This window comes from Coregonus lavaretus (assembly GCF_964263955.1).
Source record: "Coregonus lavaretus genome assembly, chromosome: 1".
NCBI lineage: Eukaryota > Metazoa > Chordata > Actinopteri > Salmoniformes > Salmonidae > Coregonus > Coregonus lavaretus.
The window spans coordinates 79683784-79706277 of record NC_139988.1 but is presented as its reverse complement, the minus strand read 5'-3'; the positions used below and the strand labels follow the sequence as shown (position 1 = coordinate 79706277).

The 22494-nt window shown below is 42.2% G+C and overlaps 1 protein-coding gene across 1 annotated transcript in view; it reads right to left on the bottom strand.

The window, feature by feature from the left end:
* Positions 1-319: 319 nt before the first annotated feature.
* The window catches only part of LOC311132225 (thyroid hormone receptor alpha-like), a 202691-nt gene continuing 180516 nt past the window's right edge, over positions 320-22494 (bottom strand). Inside the window, exons 6-11 of the mRNA XM_084165450.1 lie at positions 21601-21701; positions 18600-18747; positions 18243-18448; positions 2225-2371; positions 1093-1351; positions 320-819 (exon numbers count right to left, since the gene is read on the bottom strand). Coding sequence (XP_084021576.1) covers positions 569-819; positions 1093-1351; positions 2225-2371; positions 18243-18448; positions 18600-18747; positions 21601-21701 — 1112 coding nt within the window. The 3' untranslated portion in view covers positions 320-568. The remainder of the gene's footprint in view (positions 820-1092; positions 1352-2224; positions 2372-18242; positions 18449-18599; positions 18748-21600; positions 21702-22494) is intronic.

Sequence of the window (22494 nt, the reverse complement as noted above, 5' to 3'; positions counted from 1 at the left end):
GTTCAGACGTGATTGTAGGTACTAGTAGCTTTGCTCTACGGAAGGCGTTATACGGCACACTCAGTACCTCTGTGTGTCTCGGTGTGATGTCAGTGACCGTGTCTCCTGAATTATTGTCTTACACTAATTCTGAGACTAAAATTAGCTGACCAGTTTTAAAAGACAGTTGCCGTAAATTCAAACAGGTGCAAACCTGCAAAGACCACCATCTAGTGGCAATGAGTGACAACTGAGGCGCCTCCAATAGGGCTCTGAGAGGGAAGCCAGAGTGTGTGTGTTCACCTTGGCAAAGGGCTGCAACTCCCACTGGATAAGACATCGTGCTCAGACAGGGAGGGCCGCCAAACTGATTCCCAAAAACAGGTATGAAGAGGGGGTTGGTTAAAAAACTAAAATCCTTGTTTGTTTGACTCCTGCTGCTGGTGCGTTGTTTGTTGTTTATCATGTAAATGTCGGAAAAACGCAAGTCCTGCCAAAACCCTTCCCAGCTCCAGAAAAACATCCCTTCCTTTCCCAAGACGCCTCAAGTCGCCCCACTACTTCCTCCTCGGCAGCGGGGGGGCGCTACTCACACTTCCTGGTCCTCAAAGACCTCTAGGAAGAGCGGGGGGAAAAGTTCCGTTGGACACTCCACCTTCATGTGGAGGAAGCGGCTGGCGTGGCACGCCCCTATCATACGCAGGTCCGTCACCTTCATCAGCAGCTTGGGCCAGAAGTGGGGAATGTTATGCTTGCGGTAGTTGATGTAGTGTTCAAACGCCAGCAGGTAGGTCTCCTGGCATTTCTCGATCTTGTCAATGTTCGTCAGGCCTGAGCGGTCTGTGGCCAATGGCAAGGGGAGGGAGAAAAAAGTGTCAGTAAACGGAGAGGGTAAAATTCCACCTAGCCTATCAGAGGGAAAGATGTAGGCCTAGTTGTTTTCAGCTAATAGTACAGCAGATTTTATTTATACTTACTTATAGTTCCTTCAGATCCACACAAAGTGCCTAGGTAGTAGTGGCTAGGGGGTGGATTTGGAACTCGGCCTGAATCCTCTCTGACCTGAATGACCTCAGTTGACCTCTGGCCATTGACCCATGACCCCGTCCTCACCTGAGCTCATGAGCAGCACAGCCTGCAGCAGCGCCACCTCCGTGTCGTCCAGGTTGAACTGCGCCAGGCTCTTGCCCAGGTCGAAGATGGCGTCCGACACCACGCCCAGGCCGCCGTTCTTCAGCTGCTCCCGCTTGACCGCCATCTCGCCGCTCAGGGTCAGTGTCTCGCTCTCTGGGTCGTAGCGCACGGCGGCGCGCAGCGACATGATCTCCATACAGCAGCCTTTCAATAGGATGATCTGGTCCTCACAAGGCAGCTGGACGGAGGATAGGAGAGAGGGAGGAGGGAAAACAAGTGAGAGTAATAGTACAGTTTATTGGTTGGTTTCATAGACTGAATTGTACAGCAATATACAATCATAGATTTTCATCAAATAGTAAGTGTTATAGTGTGTTTATTTTTACTATCATTGTCGGGACATTTTGCTGGTCACCACAAGGAAAAAGGCTATTGTATGCTTAGGGGTGAGGTTTAGGATTACAATTAGGGTGAGGGTAGAATTAAGGTTATGGTAAGGGATTAGGTTTAGGGGTTAAGGTTAGGTTAAGGGTTAGGGGTTAGGGAAAATGGGATTTTGAAGGAGAATCAAATGTTTGGTCCCCACAAGGATAGTAAAGAAACGTGTGTGTGTGTGTGTGTTTGTGTGTGTAATAGTGGGGTGTGTGCATTGATCAGTTTGGTGATGAATAGGATGGAAAAGGTCTGGTAGCAGCCTGTTCATGTCATTGGAGTTTTCAGTTCAGAGAGAGAAAGGAGGAGAAAGAGAGTGTTACAGAATGTAAACAAAATGAACTTGAAGGCACTTTTCCATTCTTCGATTGGAATTTCAAAGTACATTTACGTAAGTTGACATACTTTCCAACCGCAGTGGTGTAGGCTTTGTGTGTATTGTACTTATAATCATGTTATTTTCAGCAGCACTCTACATTTACCCATTCAGCCATTTTGTTTGTTCCTTAGGGTGTAGTCAGAGAAAATGTACATCATGCATTATAAATATTTCAAGTTCCTATTGCAAGTTCCTATTGCATTTCATTGTGGTGTGTGTGTCCTTAGATGTGCTGTGATTCATACAGTGTGCTGAGGGGGCTTACATTCCACGCCCACACCCACACCCACAGGGCTTTACCTCCGAGAACATGGGCAGTTTTTTGGCAAAGTCGACGACGCGGGTGATGGCAGGGGTGATAATCTTGGTGAACTCACTGAAGGCCTCCAGGTCCACCTTGTCTCCGTCCGACGTGGGGGCCACCGGAGACTGACCTATGTCCTCCGGCTATGGGACAGGACAGGGTACACAGGGATACACAACACACGTTAACAGATAGCCAGCAGCTGCACTTAGGAACACAAGTCAAGAAACTTGAGTTAAGTACTTTGTTATGCCATAAGAGTGTGTTCATTTGGTTGCTGGTAAGATGCCATAAATTAAGGACATCCAACAAAAGTGTGAAATTAGATATAGCAGACACATTACAACGACTGAATCGTTTTTAAAAAGAAATGGTTGACATCATTGATGAAGGCGAGATCATGTGTAGTAAACAACTTCTCAGAGCGCTAAAGAAAAGTTAATGGTCATGCAGAATATGTGGTTGCTTTACATGCACCACTAGCAGATGGGATTCTATGGAGCTCTGTAAAAGACACATCTGGCTCAAACTCTTAACCTTGGTCCATCCAATTTCATTGTGAGTTGAGAAAGGGCTGAAATGTAACATAACAAAAGGCATTGTCTTATTTTATACAATGAAGGACGCACAATCTATACAAAGCTTATGGATTGTGTGACTGAGTCAGACTTGAAGCAATCTGGAGTATGCGCCCGAGAGTCCGGCAATTACCAAAAATTTGAATAATACAATAATGTATTTGATTACAGTACATAAATTTTTCTCATCCTAACTAAAGCCGAGTTTCAATTGTTCGAGGATAGCCGTGTTTATGTTTCAGAATTGAGAAATAGTTATCTCTTGACAGAACAAAAAAACAACCGAATTTCAACTGAAAACAAGCCACATTCTACAGCTCTGTAGTGAACTAACTCAAACCAACTGCAAAATGAACCCGTCTAGGTTCCAAAGGTTGACAAAGTCATTCAGGGGTTAAAGATGGTAACCCTAAGTATGTTAACCCTGTCTAAGCCGCTTGTTAAAATAGGTCAAGCACTTACTGTTAAACCACTCTATTAGCAAACTGGGTTTGAAACTAGGTTGGGTGACCAGAGCAGCATTTCAGGAGGCACTGGCACACAAAGGACAAGTTATGGTCAAAAATCCTTTGTAACCAATGCCCTGAAACAACCTCATCATCACTCATGGGGCGCAATTCAATTTGCAGAGGGGCTCTTTCCATCTTGACCTTCAATCAAATAGGTTAGACGTAATATAAAGGGTCCTCTGCAGGACACAGGGCTGGAGGAGGGAGGTGGAGTGGACTGAAGCTTTTTGATTTGGTCGGGTGATTTTGATTCGAAGTGGCTGGGCGATAAAGGTAGTCTATGGCTTATTAGCTACTGTTAAATGTAAGTTATTTACTAGCATACATTCTTGTCAAGAGCGACTTACAAGTGCTAACAAAATGCATTACATACTGTATAAAATTGATATTAAAGGGAAACTTCACATCTAGACACTATTTGAGGTGTTTTTCCAGTCTCCCTACATAATTATGAGTGATGAGAGGGTGTTTCAGACATAATTATGCACTATAGCTGTATTTATAGATTTTTTTTCGTGCCAGGAGACGTTATTGGTTGAAGCTTTTTTTTTTACATTTAGCTCATTAAATTACTTCACCAATCAGTGCAGATAGATAAGGCAAGCTAGTTGTTTACATGCATGATGGACAGACAAGTGGGTTTGAGGAGGGTTGAGGATGAGGCTTGAAGCACTGGGAATTTGCATTATATTGATTAGGTCCACAGAATTATACCTAGGAGGCGCGGCTTCTATGGAGGAACTTTGAATGTCCTTTGAGCTAGCTAGCTAACAAGCTTGTGTGTGCAGAGCGGCACCAGAATTAAAAACAGGTATTTCCTTTATATAGTTAATAAATCCAACGTGAAACGTGATAACTAGCATTGAAAAGGTTAATTCATTCTTCTCAAGCTAATTAAAAATCTCTCTATTTTCTGAATAAAACGTCAAAGTAACGTCAATTCAGTCAGTAACCTATGCTTCGGAGGGGGGAGGGGCAGGTAGCCTAAACACGCATAGGTAAATATTTTCAGCTTGCAGGCAGACACTGGAATACGTTTCTGAGTGACAGAGTGAGGGCTTTGCATAGGCGCTTTGTTGCGTTGGGACTAGAAAAAAATGCCTGGAACATAAAATAACGTTATTAACCGGTTCCCATGCTTTTAAAATAACGGTTTTGTTCCTGAACAGTATGGATCACTTTCATTCCAGGTTCCATGTCTGTTCCTTGAAAAATGTGTTTATTTTATGGTTTTCTGTTCTGTTCCCTGAACCGGTTCCAACCCCTGCAGACAGCCCTACTTACTTGAGCCGAAATACATTGAAGAGGAGTTGAGACAGCAAGAAAAATAATTGCGAGACCAGCAAGCAGCGGCGGCAGCCTAAACCAGCTGGATCAAGAATCAGGAGGGCAAATGAAAAACAAGTAAGTCATTTTGCTGTTGGTAGCTAGCTAGCAATATAACCTCTATTTTTACATGAGGCAGTTGTTCAGTACAGTACAATTTGGTGATTGATTCGGCCATAACGGGGCTTGCTAGTACCACAACAACCAAGCTAGCCAAGTTTAGCTATACCTAAAATGTACTGTAGTCTAACATTATAGCTAGCCTACTGGAGAAATGTGTTGATGATGTTGGAGAGTAAAGGAATGACTGGCTTTATGACTCATATCAGTCTTGGAGTAACTATACCTGTGTGTTGTAGCCAGCTAGCTAATATGTGTCTGTGGGATGTCTCATGTCCTATACCATGCTGCTACAGTAAGAATACAGATCGTACACAATGATTGCCCATGAATGTCTAATGGTGTTTTCGTCTTTCTCTCACAGACAACACCACTTGGATTTAAAGAAGTTGATGACTCTCAAGAGGAGATGTGAAAAGTCCCATAACAACAATCTCCCCTTGTATCAAAGTGACTCCGAACACCTCACTGCACCACCCAAGCACACCATACAGTGCCTTCAGAAAGTATTCATACCCCTTGACTTATTCCACATTTTGTTTTGTTGCAGCCTGAATTCAAAATGGATAAACATATATATAGATTTTTTTTTTTTTTTTTTCAGTTATTGAAAATGAAATACAGAAATATCTCATTTACAGAAGTATTCACACCCCTGAGTCAATACTTTGTAGAAGCACCTTTGGCAGCGATTACAGCTGTGAGTCTTTCTGGGTAAGTCTCCAAGAGCTTTCCAAACCTGGATTGTGCAACATTTGCCCATAAGCTCTGTCAAATTGGTTGTTGATCATTGCTAGACAACCATTTTCAGGTCTTGCCATAGATTTTCAAGTAGATTTAAGTCAAAACTGTAACTCGGCCACTCAGGAACATTCACTGTCTTCTTGGTAAGCAACTCCAGTGTATATTTAGCCTTGTGTTTTAGGTTACTGTCCTACTGAAAGATGAATTCATCTCCCAGTGTCTGGTGGAAAGCAGACAACCATGTTTTACTCTAGGATTTTGCCTTTGCTTCTTTCTGTTTCTTTTTATCCTGAAAAACTCCCCAGTCCTTAACGATTACAAGCATACCCATTACATGATACAGCCACAATTATGTTTGAAAATATGGCGAGTGTTACTCAGTAATGTGTTTTATTGAATTTGCCCCAAACATAACACTTTGTATTCAGGAGAAAAAGTTAATTGCTTTGCCACATTTTTTGCAGTATTACTTTAGTGCCTTGTTGCAAACAGGGTGCATGGCTTCCTTCTTTTCACTCTGTCAATTAGGTTAGTATTGTGGAGTAACTACAATGTTGTTGATCCATCCTCAGTTTTCTCCTATCACAGCCTTTCAACTCTGTTTTAATGTTACCATTGGCCTCATGGTGAAATCCCTGAGCAGTTTCCTTCCTCTCCGGCATCTGAGCTGGGAAGGAGGCCTGTATCTTTGTAGTGACCGGGTGTATTGATACGCCATCCAAAGTGTAATGAATAACTTCACCATGCTCAAAGGAATATTCAATGTCTGCTTTTTTTTTAACCCATCTACCAATAGGTGCCCTGCTTTGCGAGGCATTGGAAAACCTCCCTGGTTTTCGTGGTTGAATCTGTGTTTGAAATTCACTGCTCGACTGAGGGACTTACAGATAATTGTATATGTGGGGTACAGGGATGAGGTATTAATTCAAAAATCATGTTAAATCCTATTATTGCACACAAGAGTGAGTCCTTGCAACTTATTATGTGAATTGTTAAAGCTGCAACATGTAACTTTTTGGGCGACACAAACAAATTCACATAGAAATTTGAGTTATAGATTGATCTGTAATTCTCATTGAAAGCAAGTATAAGAAGCAGTAGATCTGTTCTATGTGCGCTATTTCTATGCTTCCCATTCTTAAGTTAGATTTTTGCGTCTTTTACTTTCGGTTTTGTACACCAGCTTCAAAACTGATATTTCACAGCGGTTTAGATGGTGCAATGATTCTCTACACTACACTTGCTTGTTTTGTCACATAAACTGAAATTAGGCAAACTATTAGAATTTTAACAACCAGTAAATGGTAGAGTGATTTCTGCATAGTGCATCTTATTTAGGCTTGCCACAACAAAGGGGTTGAATACTTATTGACTCAAGACATTTCAGCTTTTCATTTTTAATACATTTGCAAAAATCTTGAAAAACATTATTCCACTTTGACATTCGGGGGGGGGGGGGGGGGGTATTGTGTGTAGGCCAGTGAAAAAAAAATCAAAATTTAATCCATTTTAAATTCAGGCTGTAACACGACCAAAATCTGGAAAAAGTCAAGGGGTGTAAATACTTTCTGAAGGCACTGTATGCAAGTATTCCCTTTGTAGAACTGTAGTATTTATTATAAGCGTTAGTAGTATATTTTTCTTCTACTGTACAGTGCATTCGGAAAGTATTCTGACCTGTTGACTTTTTCCACATTTTGTTACGTTACAGCCTTATTCTAAAATTGATTACATTAAAAATGTCCATCAATCTACAGTCATGGTCAAAAGTTTTGAGAATGACACAAGTATTGGTCTTCACAAAGTTCGCTGCTTCAGTGTTTTTAGATATTTTTGTCAGATGTTACTATGGTATACTGAAGTATAATTACAAGCGTTCCATAAGTGTCAAAGGCTTTTATTGACAATTACATTAAGTTTATGCAAAGAGTCAATATTTGCAGTGTTGACCCTTCTTTTTCAAGACCTCTGCAATCCGCCCTGGCATGCTGTCAATTAACTTCTGGGCCACATCCTGACTGATGGCAGCCCATTCTTGCATAATCAATGCTTGGAGTTTGTCAGAATTTGTGGGGTTTTGTTTGTCCACCTGCCTCTTGAGGATCGACCACAAGTTCTCAATGGGATTAAGGTCTGGGGAGTTTCCTGGCCATGGACCCAAAATGTCGATGTTTTGTTCCCCGAGCCACTTAGTTATCACTTTTACCTTATGGCAAGGTGCTCCATCATGCTGGAAAAGGCATTGGTCGTCACCAAACTGTTCTTGGATGGTTGGGAGAAGTTGCTCTCGGAGGATGTGTTGGTACCATTCTTTATTCCTGGCTGTGTTTTTAGGCAAAATTGTGAGTGAGCCCACTCATTCATCAGAGAAAATGACTTTACCCCAGTCCTCAGCAGACCAATCCCTTTACAGAATATCAGTCTGTCCCTGGTGTTTTTCCTGGAGAGAAGTGTCTTCTTTGCTGCCCTTCTTGACACCAGGCCATCCTCCAAAGGTCTTCGCCTCACTATGCGTCCAGATGCACTCACACCTGCCTGCTGCCATTCCTGAGCAAGCTCTGCACTTGTGGTGCCCCAATCCCGCAGCTGAATCAACTTTAGGAGACGGTCCTGGCGCTTGCTGGACTTTCTTGGGCGCCCTAATGCCTTCTTCACAACAATTGAACCTCTCTCCTTGAAGTTCTTGATGATCCGATAAATGGTTGATTTAGGTGCAATCTTACTAGCATTAATATCCTTGCCTGTGAAGCCCTTTTTGTGCAAAGCAATGATGACGGCACGTGTTTCCTTGCAGGTAACCATGGTTAACAGAGGAAGAACAATAATTTCAAGCACCACCCTCCTTTTAAAGCTTCCAGTCTGTTATTCTAACTCAATCAGCATGACAGATTGATCTCCAGCCTTGTCCTTGTCAACACTCTCACCTGTGTTAACGAGAGAATCACTGACATGATGGCAGCTGGTCCTTTTGTGGCAGGGCTGAAATGCAGTGGAAATGTTTTTTTGGGATTAAGTTCATTTCCATGGCAAAGAGGGATTTTGCAATTAATTGCAATTCATCTGATCACTCTTCATGACATTCTGGAGTATATGCAAATTGCCATCATCAAAACTGAGGCAGCAGACTGTGAAAATTAGTATGTGTCATTCTCAAAACTTTTGACCACGACTGTACACAGACAATACCCCATAATGACAAAGCGAAAACAGGTTTTCAGAAATGTTAGCAAGTGTATTAAAAATGAAAAAAAAACAGAAATAGCTTATTTACATACATATTCAGACCCTTTGCTATGATACTCGAAATTGAGCTCAGGTGCATCCTGTTTCCATTGATCATCCTTGAGATGTTTCTACAACTTGATTGGAGCACCTGTGGTAAATTAAATTGATTGGACATTATTTGGAAAGGTACACACCTGTCTATATAAGGTCCCAACACAGTTGACAGTGCATGTCAGAGCAAAAACCAAGCCATGAGGTCGAAGAAATTGTCCATAGAGCTCCGAGACAGGATTGTGTCGAGGCACAGATCTGGGGAAGGGTACCAAAAAATGTCTGCAGCATTGAAGATACCCAAGAAGACAGTGGCCTCCATCATTCTTCAACGGAAGAAATTTGGAACCACCAAGACTCTTCCTAGAGCTGGCCGCCCGGCCAAACTGAGCAATCGGGGGAGAAGGGCCTTGGTCGGGGAGGTGACCAAGAACCTGATGGTCACTCTGACGGAGCTCCAGAGTTCCTCTGTGGAGATGGGAGAACTTTCCAGAAGGACAACCATCTCTGCAGCACTCCACCAATCAGACCTTTATGGTAGAGTGGCCAGACGGAAGCCACTCCTCAGTAAAATGTGCATGACAGCCTGCTTGGAGTTGGCCAAAAGGCACCTAAAGGACTGACCATGAGGAACAAGATTCTCCGGTATGATGAAACCAAGATTTAATTCTTTGGCCTGAATACCAAGCGTCACGTCTGGAGGAAACCTGGCACCATCCCTAATGTGAAGGATGGTGGTGGCAGCATCATGCTGTCTGGATGTTTTTCAGCGGCAGGGACTGGCAGGATCAAGGAAAAGATTAACGGAGTAAAGTACAAAGAGATCCTTGATGAAAACCTGCTCCAGAGCGCTCAGGACCTCAGACTGGGGCGAAGGTTCTCCTTCCAACAAGACAACGACCCTAAGCACACAGCCAAGAAAACACAGGAGTGGCTTCGGGACAAGTCTCTGAATGTCTTTGAGTGGCCCAGCCAGAGCCCGGACTTGAACCCGATCAAACATCTCTGGAGAAACCTGAAAATAGCTGTGCAGCAACGCCCCCCATCCAACCTGACAGAGCTTGAGAGGATCTGCAGAGAAGAATGGGAGAAATTCCCAAATACAGGTGTGCCAAGCTTGTAGCGTCATACCCAAGAAGACTCAAGGCTGTAATCGCTGCAAAAGGTGCTTCAACAAAGTACTGAGTAAAGGGTATGAATACTTACAGTATGTAAATGTCGTATTTCAGTTTTTTTATATAAATGTGCAAACATTTCTAAAAATCTGTTTTTGCTTTGTCATTATGGGGTATTGTGTGTAGATTGATGAGGGGAAAAACGATTTAATCAATTTTAGAATACGGCTGTAACGTAACAAAATGTCAAGGGGTCTGAATACGTTCCGAATGCACTGTATATACAGTATGTCATACATTGCCATAACTGTTCCTGCATACTGCTGTGTAAATTCACCTCGGTCTCCAGAGCAAATAAACGTGCCTTGAATATTAGCCATGTCTACTTATTTGCTATATTGGCAAACAAATCTGTTTTATTGAATCATGTTTACTTGCCAACAAATTAAAGTTTAAATGATATACCAACTCCCTGCATCATTTGTTTTAGCAGTAAGATTGAAGCTAGTTTATCCAAATACATTTCATGAATATCACAATTAATTTATCAAGAAGTTAAAGTCAACACTTTATTGGTTTCTGATGCAGCTGGAATCATTGGTTTCTGATGCAGCTAGAATAATTTAGTCACTTGTCAGTACACTTGTAAAAAAGCTATAAAACACCATTATATACATATGTACAACAGCTAGCAATATCTATACCACAATGCAGTCGTGAGCATACTAGGCATTCTATATTAAACAACAACATTAGTCTAACTGAATATGGATGTCGTGTTGGTTGAATGTTCCAGGCAGATTCCAGAATATTCTTCAGCTGGTGAACGTCTTCTGGTGTTGGGTAATGGCAGATGGTTTACCAGTCTTTGGCGCTGCGGAGATGTTCTTCACCACCCACTGCTTCGACCTCTTGCAGAAGATTTGCATGTACTGCAAGTCTCCTTGGAAAGACATGAAGACTGATCATGAAGATGTGTAACCATACAATAAACCATGTTCATCTGTAAACATAAAAGGGTAGACAGTCTAGTTGTGTATGAGCACCTACAGTCGTGCTGTTGAGTAGACAAACACTGCCAACAATAGATTGAATAGGCTAGAAGCCCCTCTCACCCTAGCCCTTGACCATGACTCTCAGTTCTATTACATTACACATAAAAGTAATTGGACGAAAGCGTCTTCTGTAGGGGGGAGTTTTGTTAAGAGCTGCAACGCTCAGTCTGAACATTAACACGCATCGCTTGCAGTACGTTTTTGGAAGCATAAGGACCGTATCTTTCATATCGGCGAGAAATAATGTAAAAAAATGGATACAGACCTTTATAGGGTTAGGGTTCACACACTGCCATATTTCCATGTTACAGCACTTGTTTACAGAAAACAGACGTAAGACAGTGGACTACCTGCGCTAATTAGCTATCTGCGTCTTCGAACATCTGTGTGTAAACGGAAGACAGGCGCCACAAACGTGTTGGTCACTGAAAAATACTGTTGGCTGCAACTGTGTTAAAACAGTGTACAGTAAGTGTGTATTTTGCATTTGTGAAATTATTGTGATGTGAAAGTAGAGGGATTTATGTTTCTAGAACCGTACCACAATTGAGAATCGATTCACGTTTAGATGGAGTATTTTGTTGTTTTAGCTTCCAGCGCCAATTCGCCCTTTAAACAGAACATGTAAGGTCCTTGGACTAAGGAGTAATGTTAGGCTCCTTTAGTCCAATATTGGGCTACTCTCCCCCATGCCAAAGAACTGATTGCAAGGGTGTGAAACGTTTGAGGCGCACTTGTCTTGTAGACAGTTTAGTGTATTGGTGATTTTGTTTTCTCAGGAGGGTATTGTGCTTTCATAAATACCTTTGGCGGTCCTGGCTTGTTTCAAAGTCAGATGATGTTGAACTTCAGCTTATTCCAGGCTGAAAGCTTTCATCCAATGGGTCTACAGGCTCTGTACTACTAAAGCTGGTGTCATGGTCATCATCAGCAGCCGGATTAGTCTGTAGGGCACACAGTAGTCAGTGATTAGCCAACATTTTACTACTTTGTCCCCATCAATACACACTCAAACAAGGTACTATATCCACCCACCCCCCTAACGTCAATAGATCATGCATACTTACCTTCAAACACAATACGCACCCCCAACAGACACCAGCCAGTCAACCACACCATCCCCTCCTTATTAATACCTCCTTTTCTCAAATGTAGACTTCAAGCCTTGCATGAACAATCAACTAAGCTTGCATAATACAGAGAAAACTACAGTAGAGGTTGCAGCCTACTTGTAAACACACCAACTATGACAACAAGACACGGACCATGTTTATGCCTAACTCCAGTATATTTATTTGCTCATCATGGAGTCATGAAAATATTTAGTAGATTTTAGTATGATTTTAGGTGACTTACACTAGTTCCTGGTGCTGAGCTTGATGTTGATGCCGCTACAGATGTTGATGGGATTGGACTCTAAATAGAACACAACGTTAGTCACGTTAGCCTCTGCGGTAGTTAGTTAACTAGCTAACGTAACCTAACGAAGCTAACGTTAACTTTCAAAGTTACAAATCACATTACCAGATAGCAGCTGGCTAATTACATTGATATGCTTTGGAATGTCTAGCCAACGTATTATGAAAGCTAGTTAGCTAGATTTTGGTTTACATAAACAAATGTACTTTGCTAGCTAGTTAGCTAGGTAATGTTAGCTACGTTACCTCAGCTTGACTTTTTTTCTGCTGCGTTGATGTTGGCTGATTGGATCCCTTCCTCTTTGAAGTGATGGGGAAAATTGATGGAATAGCATCACTTTTCAACGTTCGACGACATGGCAACCCCATCAGTTGAGACTTCAGTTCCGTTTCGAAATACTCTGGCTGAAAGTTCTGACTACAAACACAGATATTTTGATATTTCTCACATCAATTGGATACACCTCCACGGGGCGGTACTACGTCCCGAAATCGCTATGAATTCTGGATATTGTGGTTTGCTTACAACCACGAAATGTAGCTGACCCGTTTCTACCGGTGACACGCAGAAACGCTCGTATTTGTGTGTAGTGAGGAAATTCAAAATGTTTATGACACATAGGATTTGTTAATAACATATTAATGGACATATATAGTGAAATAGACCAGGGCTGAAATGTCCCTTTAAGTACTAAACTAGGTTGTTATTAAACTGTTAGTTCTAATAGTGTTATGTATTAGACACTGTAGTCCTTCACATTAGGGATGGTGCCAAGTTTCCTCCAGACGTGACGCTTGGCATTCAGGGATGAAAGTAGATTTTATTTCCTCCCGGTACAGAGAACTCCTATGTGTGCACGAGCAAAAATAAATAAATGTATTGGCCTAATCATAATATTACATACAGAATCCATATTATTTTATTAGGATCTCTATGGGCCTAATAGAAAACATATGTCGTTTAACTTTTAAAATGTATTACCTTTTAATGTGGCATAAACAGAACCAGTCATGATGTTTTCATCTGATTGTCAAACAATTACTTCAAAAGTCTACTTGCTCAGGTTATTCAGGGACGGATGAACGACAGGGGGTATGGACATTTTTTTGTTTTCAAGCCTAATTGAGATATTTTTCTGCTTATAATTTCTGATATTTGGTAGGCTATTTGTTAGTAATCTTGTCTATAATTAGAAACATGCAGCTTCTCTTCTGTCATTACTTGATGCTTGTCTAGAATTCTAAATAAATGCCTTGCTCACCAGAATAATGTCATAAATCGACAGAATGATCAATGAATCATCAACAATCTAGTTGACATCGGTAAAGTTCTCTCTATAATTTCTGCTTCTCTCATGGAGCGAGGAAGTTCAGGGACCAGGGAGATTTCCAAATGACATCAGTTTTAAGGAAATGAAAAGCAGTGAAAACGATCCAACATGTTTCTGATAGTATTTCAGTTAGTCTTGGATGCATATTTTATGTGGTTGAACATTTTTATACTGTTAGCTTTTATTCTCTCAAGATGCTGAAATAAACAAATCATATTTCTCAACTCCTGTTCCTGAGACAAAATTTACATTTGGTCTATAATTGTACTGCGAGGAACACTTAATTCTGCAGGAGTTAATATTATAATACACTACATGTGAGGCCTACAAATAGTGTTCAGACTTCAGTTTATTCCAACTATTATGCTACTCACTCTAAAATAATTCCGGCATCCATACAGTTCCATTTGATAAATGCAAAGAGACATCACTTACAAAACACCAACATTTATGCATACACTGCTGTCCGCTCGCGTCTCGGTCACACCGCATTTTGGAGCATATTCCACAAGGTTTCAAGTCTATTCGCTCATTTTCCATGCAACTGACATGTGGTAGTGATAAATAGTGTAATAGCCTACAGTTTTCATAGAATCTTTGTTTTAATTATTGTGATAGGCTTATGTTTTACCAGTACGGCGTACTTTCACCCCTGTTTTTATTACAGTGTTTAATAAAGTACTATAATCATCTGTTAGGTTAATCATGACTTCAGGCTATATGTGTTATCTTGGTAGTAGGTGTGGTTCAGAAATGCTCTCAGCATTCTTCTAATGCCTGGCATTTGAGTCCCATTAAATCAGCACTGCTGTGCCTAGAACCACAGGTGTTTTGTATCGCTGTGCATTTCTGATGGGCCGTGTTGTAGGCTATTTTGGGGTGTATCATTTTTTACATTTTAGTCATTCAGTAGACGCTTTTATCCAGAGAGATATTTTCTATATTATACATTATTTTTTTTATTTTTTTCATACTGGCCCCCCGTGGGAATCGAACCCACAACCCTGGCGTTGCAAACGCCATGCTCTACCAACTGAGCTACATCCCTGCCGGCCATTCCCTCCCCTACCCTGGACGACGCTGGGCCAATTGTGCGCCGCCCCATGGGTCTCCCGGTCTATATAAGTTGATAGGACATTTCTGTTATGGTGTGATGTCATTGTGTCTTATCACTTTCGCTGGGTTTTAAGCATTCCGCTGTACATACACACACACACACACACACACCTTTCAGAACTGGCTGCCGTTCCCTACTCTCGTAAAAGCAGACCGACCACAGCACCGGAGAGACACGTCATTGCTGTGGCCAACACGCACTCACATACACACATCACACACACACACACACTTCTCACTCTCTCTCGCGCTCTCTCTCTGTCTCACTTTCTGTCACTCACTCCCTCTCTCCATCTCTCTCTTACAGCAAAACCGCCACATTGAACCATTAGTACTTAGCTCTCCACAGTAAAACCACTGCTACACCCCTGTCACACACTATCACAAACCTACAGTGTCTATAAGGTCTCTAGTCTAGTAACTCTAGGTTTATGGATTATATATGTTTTAAAGGTTATATGGGTTAAGGTATTTATAGAAGATTTAAAGTTTCTCCAGGCACCAGTTTAAAGGCGTTATTTTCTATATTGGCTGGTATAAGCTGCAGCTTGCTCAAATCAAATGTTTGGTTTTGGGTTGGCAGTGCTTGGACACACCTCATAATGGTTAGGGCCGTTTAAATAAGCAAATTGACTGTGGCTTTGCGGGTGAACTGTCTGTGGTATGGGTGATTCTCTATTTAGAGCCTTTATGGGATAATTGGGGCCTTATGCTGGTGTGTGTGTCACTGTGTGTGTGTGTGCATGCACATGTGGGTGTATGAGAGGGATATTGTATCATGTGTCTGTGTGTGTGTAAGAAAGAAAGAAAGAAAGAAAGAAAGAAAGAAAGAAAGAAAGAAAGAAAGAAAGAAAGAAAGAAAGAAAGAAAGAAAGAAAGAAAGAAAGAAAGAAAGAAAGAAAGAAAGAAAGAAAGAAAGAAAGAAAGAAAGAAAGAAAGAAAGAAAGAAAGAAAGAAAGAAAGAAAGAAAGAAAGAAAGAAAGAAAGAAAGAAAGAAAGAAAGAAAGAAAGAAAGAAAGAAAGAAAGAAAGAAAGAAAGAAAGAAAGAAAGAAAGAAAGAAAGAAAAAGAGCATATACAGTGGGGAGAACAAGTATTTGATACACTGCCGATTTTGCAGGTTTTCCTACTTACTTATGTAGAGGACTGTAATTTTTTATCATAGGTACACTTCAACTGTGAGAGACGGAATCTAAAACAAAAATCCAGAAAATCACATTGTATGATTTTTAAGTAATTAATTTGCATTTTATTGCATGACATAAGTATTTGATACATCAGAAAAGCAGAACTTAATATTTGGTACAGAAACCTTTGTTTGCAATTACAGAGATCATACGTTTCCTGTAGGTCTTGACCAGGTTTGCACACACTGCAGCAGGGATTTTGAACCACTCCTCCATACAGACCTTCTCCAGATCATTCAGGTTTCGGGGCTGTCGCTGGGCAATCCGGACTTTCAGCTCCCTCCAAAGATTTTCTATTGGGTTCAGGTCTGGAGACTGGCTAGGCCACTCCAGGACCTTGAGATGCTTCTTACGGAGCCACTCCTTAGTTGCCCTGGCTGTGTGTTTCGGGTCGTTGTCATGCTGGAAGACCCAGCCACGACCCATCTTCAATGCTCTTACTGAAGGAAGGCGGTTGTTGGCCAAGATCTCGCGATACATGGCCCCATCTATCCTCCCCTCAATATGGTGCAGTCGTTCTGTCCCCTTTGCACAAAAGCATCCCCAAAGAATGATGTTTCCACCTCCATGCTTCACGGTTGGAATGGTGTTCTTGGGGTTGTACTCATCCTTCTTCTTCCTCCAAACACGGCGAGTGGAGTTTAGACCAAAAAGCTCTATTTTTGTCTCATCAGACCACATGACCTTCTCCCATTCCTCCTCTGGATCATCCAGATGGTCATTGGCAAACTTCAGACGGGCCTGGACATGCGCTGGCTTGAGCAGGGGGACCTTACGTGCGCTGCAGGATTTTAATCCATGACGGCGTAGTGTGTTACTAATAGTTTTCTTTGAGACTGTGGTCCCAGCTCTCTTCAGGTCATTGACCAGGTCCTGCCGTGTAGTTCTGGGCTGATCCCTCACCTTCCTCATGATCATTGATGCCCCACGAGGTGAGATCTTGCATGGAGCCCCAGACCAAGGGTGATTGACCGTCATCTTGAACTTCTTCCATTTTCTAATAATTGCGCCAACAGTTGTTGCCTTCTCACCAAGCTGCTTGCCTATTGTCCTGTAGCCCATCCCAGCCTTGTGCAGGTCTACCATTTTATCCCTGATGTCCTTACACAGGTCTCTGGTCTTGGCCATTGTGGAGAGGTTGGAGTCTGTTTGATTGAGTGTGTGGACAGTTGTCTTTTATACAGGTAACGAGTTCGAACAGGTGCAGTTAATACAGGTAATGAGTGGAGAACAGGAGGGCTTCTTAAAGAAAAACTAACAGGTCTGTGAGAGCCGGAATTCTTACTGGTTGGTAGGTGATCAAATACTTATGTCATGCAATAAAATGCAAATTAATTACTTAAAAATCATACAATGTGATTTTCTGGATTTTTGTTTTAGATTCCATCTCTCACAGTTGAAGTGTACCTATGATAAAAATTACAGACCTCTACATGCTTTGTAAGTAGGCAAACCTGCAAAATCGGCAGTGTATCAAATACTTGTTCTCCCCACTGTATAAAGAATGAAAATAATTTATCTGGAAGAGTGTGTGTACGTGTGAGTGAAGAGGTAGCTTTATCTGTGTGTTTGTGTGGTCACACCAAACATCCCATTTCCCTCCCCCTCACACCACGCCACTTCCTGAACACAGTTACTTAGCAACACCTACCACGACACCTGCCATACACAGTGAGCCTTCGGGGACCCCCGCCCTTTTCCTCTCATTTTCCTCCCAGGTATATCACCAGTTCCTGTGGCACATTGCTAATAAAAACCCCTGCTTCATTCCAGGGCTTAGTGTCAGCCATGCTGTGAGTAAGTGAAGAGCCCAGCTGATATCCCAGTGCCCGCTAGGCCTAATCCCTGGCTTACACATCCTGCCGCTGTGTGCCCAGAGCCACCTGGCCCATGGCAAACATATGAGATCAGTAGGCCTACCAGTACTGCAGGGTATCCTGACAGGACTAGTCCGGACAACATGGGAACTAGGGACGTACTGTAGTAGCAACTAAATGCTGATCACCAGTCAAGATGACGGACGGCACTCAACGTAAATGCTAATGGCACTATTTAGTGTAATTATTAAGTGCGGAAGCCCAATTTATCACAAAGGAGTCTAAAACAGCCAGCCAGCCAGTCAGCAAAACAGAGAACCAAACAAACACTTACGTTACCAGCCATTCAGCTAGCCAGTCAACGAGAAGCTGCCAAGATTATTAGCCCTATTGGGGCGAGGCGAACGGTGCTCATCCTCTTACCAGGAACTTGCGTTTCTGTTTCCAGTGGGAGCCCTGTGCGTTGGTGTGACGGTGGGCCTCGGTCAACATGCGGATCAGCTCCCACTCCGAGCCGGTGGGCTCCGGCCGGTTCTGCAGGGTCTTCACCATCTCCTCCTTCTTCCTCTTCTCCCGGTTCTCCTCGATCAGACGCCGCTTGGCCACCCGCTTGGAGTCGTCCAGGACAACTGAGAGAGAGAAAGAGGGAAATAAAAAAAGCGGGAGAAATAAAATGATACATCAAGGAGTCCAAGCATCCATATGACTTGTAAAATGTGTGTAAATGTGTAAAATGTGTGTGTGTGTGTGTGTGTGTTTAAGCGTGTGAGAGACACTCACGGTCCATGGCCATGCCCACTGCGATGCATTTCTTGAAGCGGCACAGCTGGCACTGGTTGCGGGTGATCTTGTCGATGATGCAGCAGCCATCGTACTTACAGGAGTAGGCAGGGTGGAGGTTCTTCTGAATTGTCCGCCGAAAGAAACCCTGGGAGAGCGAGGGAAGAGATAAAGAGAGAGATGGGTGAGGGAGAGAGAGGGTGAAGAAAAAATGGAGAGACAGAATGGGAAGAAGGAAGAAAGATAGAGGGAAGAGAGGAGAGAGAAAGAGTTCAGCATAACACTGTTCAGTGCCACCTGTCATACAAGAAAATAAAGTGATGAAGAGAGCATCTCTGAATTCCCAACTTTCTCAGCTTGATAAACCACATCTAAAAAATAAAATCTTGCTTGTTATTTGCTTGAGCTGTTATGGAGCCAGAGGGTGTGTGTGTGTGTGTGGGTGCGTGTGTGTGCATGCACGTGTCTTTGTGGGCTTGTGTGTGTGGAGGGGTGAGGATTTGACAGGGACGGTGGGAGTTCACACAAGGCAGAAAGACAATGATGCAGGAGAGAAAGAGAGAGAGAGAGAGAGAGAGAGAGAGAGAGAGAGAGAGAGAGAGAGAGAAAGAGACATCCTGGAATATACAAGGTCTTAGGTCATCCAGACTGTACATACTCAATGGTAGGCTTCGAGGGGACTCTTACTGTAGGTGCTCTGGCATCTTCCCCAATATTTAGAACCAAGGACTGATCACCCAAATCCACAAAAGTGGAGACAAATTTGACCCCAATAACTACAGTGGGATATATTTTTTGCCAGATACTAATTGGTATTTCGAATTATATGTTCCTTTTGATGGCGTGGAAGGCCCTTCTTGCCTTGTCTCTCAGATTGTTCACAGCTTTGTGGAAGTTACCTGTGGTGCAGTTTTTTGTGTGCTCTAGGGCAACCTGTGTCTATATTGAATTTGTATTTGTGGTACTGGCAAATGGACCTTTTTTGGAACACCATTATTTTTGTCTTAATGAGATGTACTGTCAGGGCCCAGGTCTGGGTGGGGCTTAAGCTGCATCCCTGTCTCACCCCATAGCCCTGTGGAAAGAAACGTGTGTTTTTTGCCAAATTTAACCGCACATTTGTTGTTTGTGTACATGGATTTTATAATGTTGTATGTTTTTTCCCCAACATCACTTTCCATCAATTTGTATAGCAGACCCTCATGCCAAATTTAGTGAAAAGCTTTCTTGAAAGCACCAAAGCATGAGAAGACTATGCCTTTGTTTGTTTGTCAATTAGGGTGTGCAGGGTGAATACGTGGTCTGTCTTACAGTAATTTGGTAAAAAGCAAATTTGACATTTGCTCAGTACATTGTTTTCACTGAGGAAAATGTAGCGTGTCTGCTGTTAATGATATGCATATATCATTCGTATGAAGAGGAGACGCCGTTACAGAGGTCAAAGAGCCTAAAAAGAAGCGATTCCCAAACCTTCCATAACAAAGCCATCACCTACAGAGAGAATAACCTGGAGAAGAGTCCCCTAAGCAAGCTGGTCCTGGGGCTCTGCTCAGAAACACAAACAGACCCCACAGAGCCCCAGGACAGCAACACAATTAGACCCAACCAAATCATGAGAAAACAAAAAGATAATTACTTGACACATTGGAAAGAATTAACAAAAAAAAACAGAGAACACTAGAATGCTATTTGGCCCTAAACAGAGAGTACACAGTGGCAGAATACCTGACCACTGTGACTGACCCAAAATTAAGGAAAACTTTGACTATGTACAGACTCAGTGAGCATAGCCTTGCTATTGAGAAAGGCCGCCGTAGGCAGACATGGCTCTCAAGAGAAGACAGGCTATGTGCACACTGCCCACAAAATGAGGTGGAAACTGAGCTGCACTTCCTAACCTCCTGCCAAATGTATTACCATATTAGAGACACATATTTCCCTCAGATTACACAGACCCACAAAGAATTCGAAAACAAATCCAATTTTGATAAACTCCAATATCTATTGGGTGAAATACCAAAGTGTGACCTGTAACCTGTTGCCACAAGAAAAGGGCAACCAGTGAAGAATAAACACCATTAAAAAATACAACCCATATTTATGTTTCTTTATTTTCCCTTCTGTACTTTAACTATTTGCACATCGTTACAACACTGTATATATCCATTTGAAATGTCTCTATTCCTTTGGAACTTTTGTGAGTGTAATGTGTACTGTTCATTTTTTATTGTTTATTTCACTTTTATTTATTATCTATTTCACTTGCTTTGGCAATGTAAACATACAGTAGTGTGCAAGAGTGTGCAAAGCTGTCATCAAGGCAAAGGGTGGCTATTTGTAGAATCTCAAATCTCAAATATTTTGATTTGTTTAACACTTTTTTGGTTACTACATGATTCCATATGTGTTATGTCATAGTTTTGATGTCTTCACTATTATTCTACAATGTCAAACATTTTAAAAATACGCTTTAATGAGTACCAAACCTTTTACTGGTAGTGTATGTTTCCCATGCCAATAAAGCCCTTTGAATTGAATTGAAAATTGAGAGAGAGAGAGAGAGGGGGAAAAGAGAGAGAGAGAGATACAGAGGGGGAGTAGGATCTGAAGTTGGAAAGCAGAGGGAGGGTGTCAGGCTGTCACTTGGACTACAGTGAGGAAAACAGATGACAGAACTGACATAATGATGACATACTGTCAATATTGAGGAAGCTGTCACACTGTGTATGTTTCTCTCTGTCTGTCACACACCCACTCACTCACTAAGGCACTCACTTAAATTTGCCTGGCAAAGTGAGGTAGCGAGTGAGTGAGGTAGAGAGTGAGTGAGTGAGTGAGTGAGGTAGTGAGTGAGTGAGTGATGTAGGGAGTGAGTGAGTGAGTGAGGTATAGAGTGAGTGAGGAGCGAGTGAGTGAGTGAGTGTACAGTACAAAAGTAGAGAGGTGCAGGCCCCATCCAAAAGTAGTAGCCTATAGGGAGTGCATGCCCTGTGTGTCTCACCTTGCAGCCCTCACAGGTGATGCAGCGGTAATGGTAGCCAGTGGCTTTGTCTCCACACACCACACACGGTTCATCCTTCTCCAGGTAGCTGGGGATGTACCCTGCAACACACACAGAGAGGTGGAGAAGGAGAGAGGTAGAGAAGGAGAGAGTATGAGGTCCTGAAATTCACTCTATTGCCACGTAGTACTGATGCTATAAACATCAGAGGTTTCAAGATATGTGTAATAGATATCTCCCAATATATAAAGTACAAACCAGGTTCCCGTCAATTCCATTTCAATTCCAGACAGTTCAGGAAGTACACTGAAATTACAATTCCACTTCTCTTCAATAAAAAACATTTGGAATTGGAATTTGGTTAACTTTCTGAATTGACTGGCTTTGAAATGGAATTGACCCCAACCCTGGTACAAACTGATACAATAGAATACAGTCAAACAAAAACTCATGATCTTATTCTAAGACCTTGGCCTAAGGACCCCATCACATGAGAGTCAGGATACAAACCACTAGAGAAGATGACTGTGTGACAATGTGTGTTTGTGTGCATGTGTGTGTTTGTGTGTCTCTGCGTCTGTTCACCTGAGAGAGAGGAGGTTATCCTATTCTGTACTGTATGTCTTTTCCTGGCCTGTAACGGAGGAGTAGGTCCATAAATAAATCTCCTAATTTGAGCAATTTCTCCTCATTTGAGCAATTGTACTTTGGCAGAGAGACTCCAACACGTACCCTTCACTGTGGGTACTTGTTGGAGCCACTCCGAAGCAATATAGTCTGCCTCGCAGCTGAGTAGAAGACACATTAAAATAAATAAAATAAATAACACTCACTACCAGCCTCTTTCTCCCCCCTCTCTCTTTCTCCTCCCTTATTCAGCCCAGTACTCTTCTA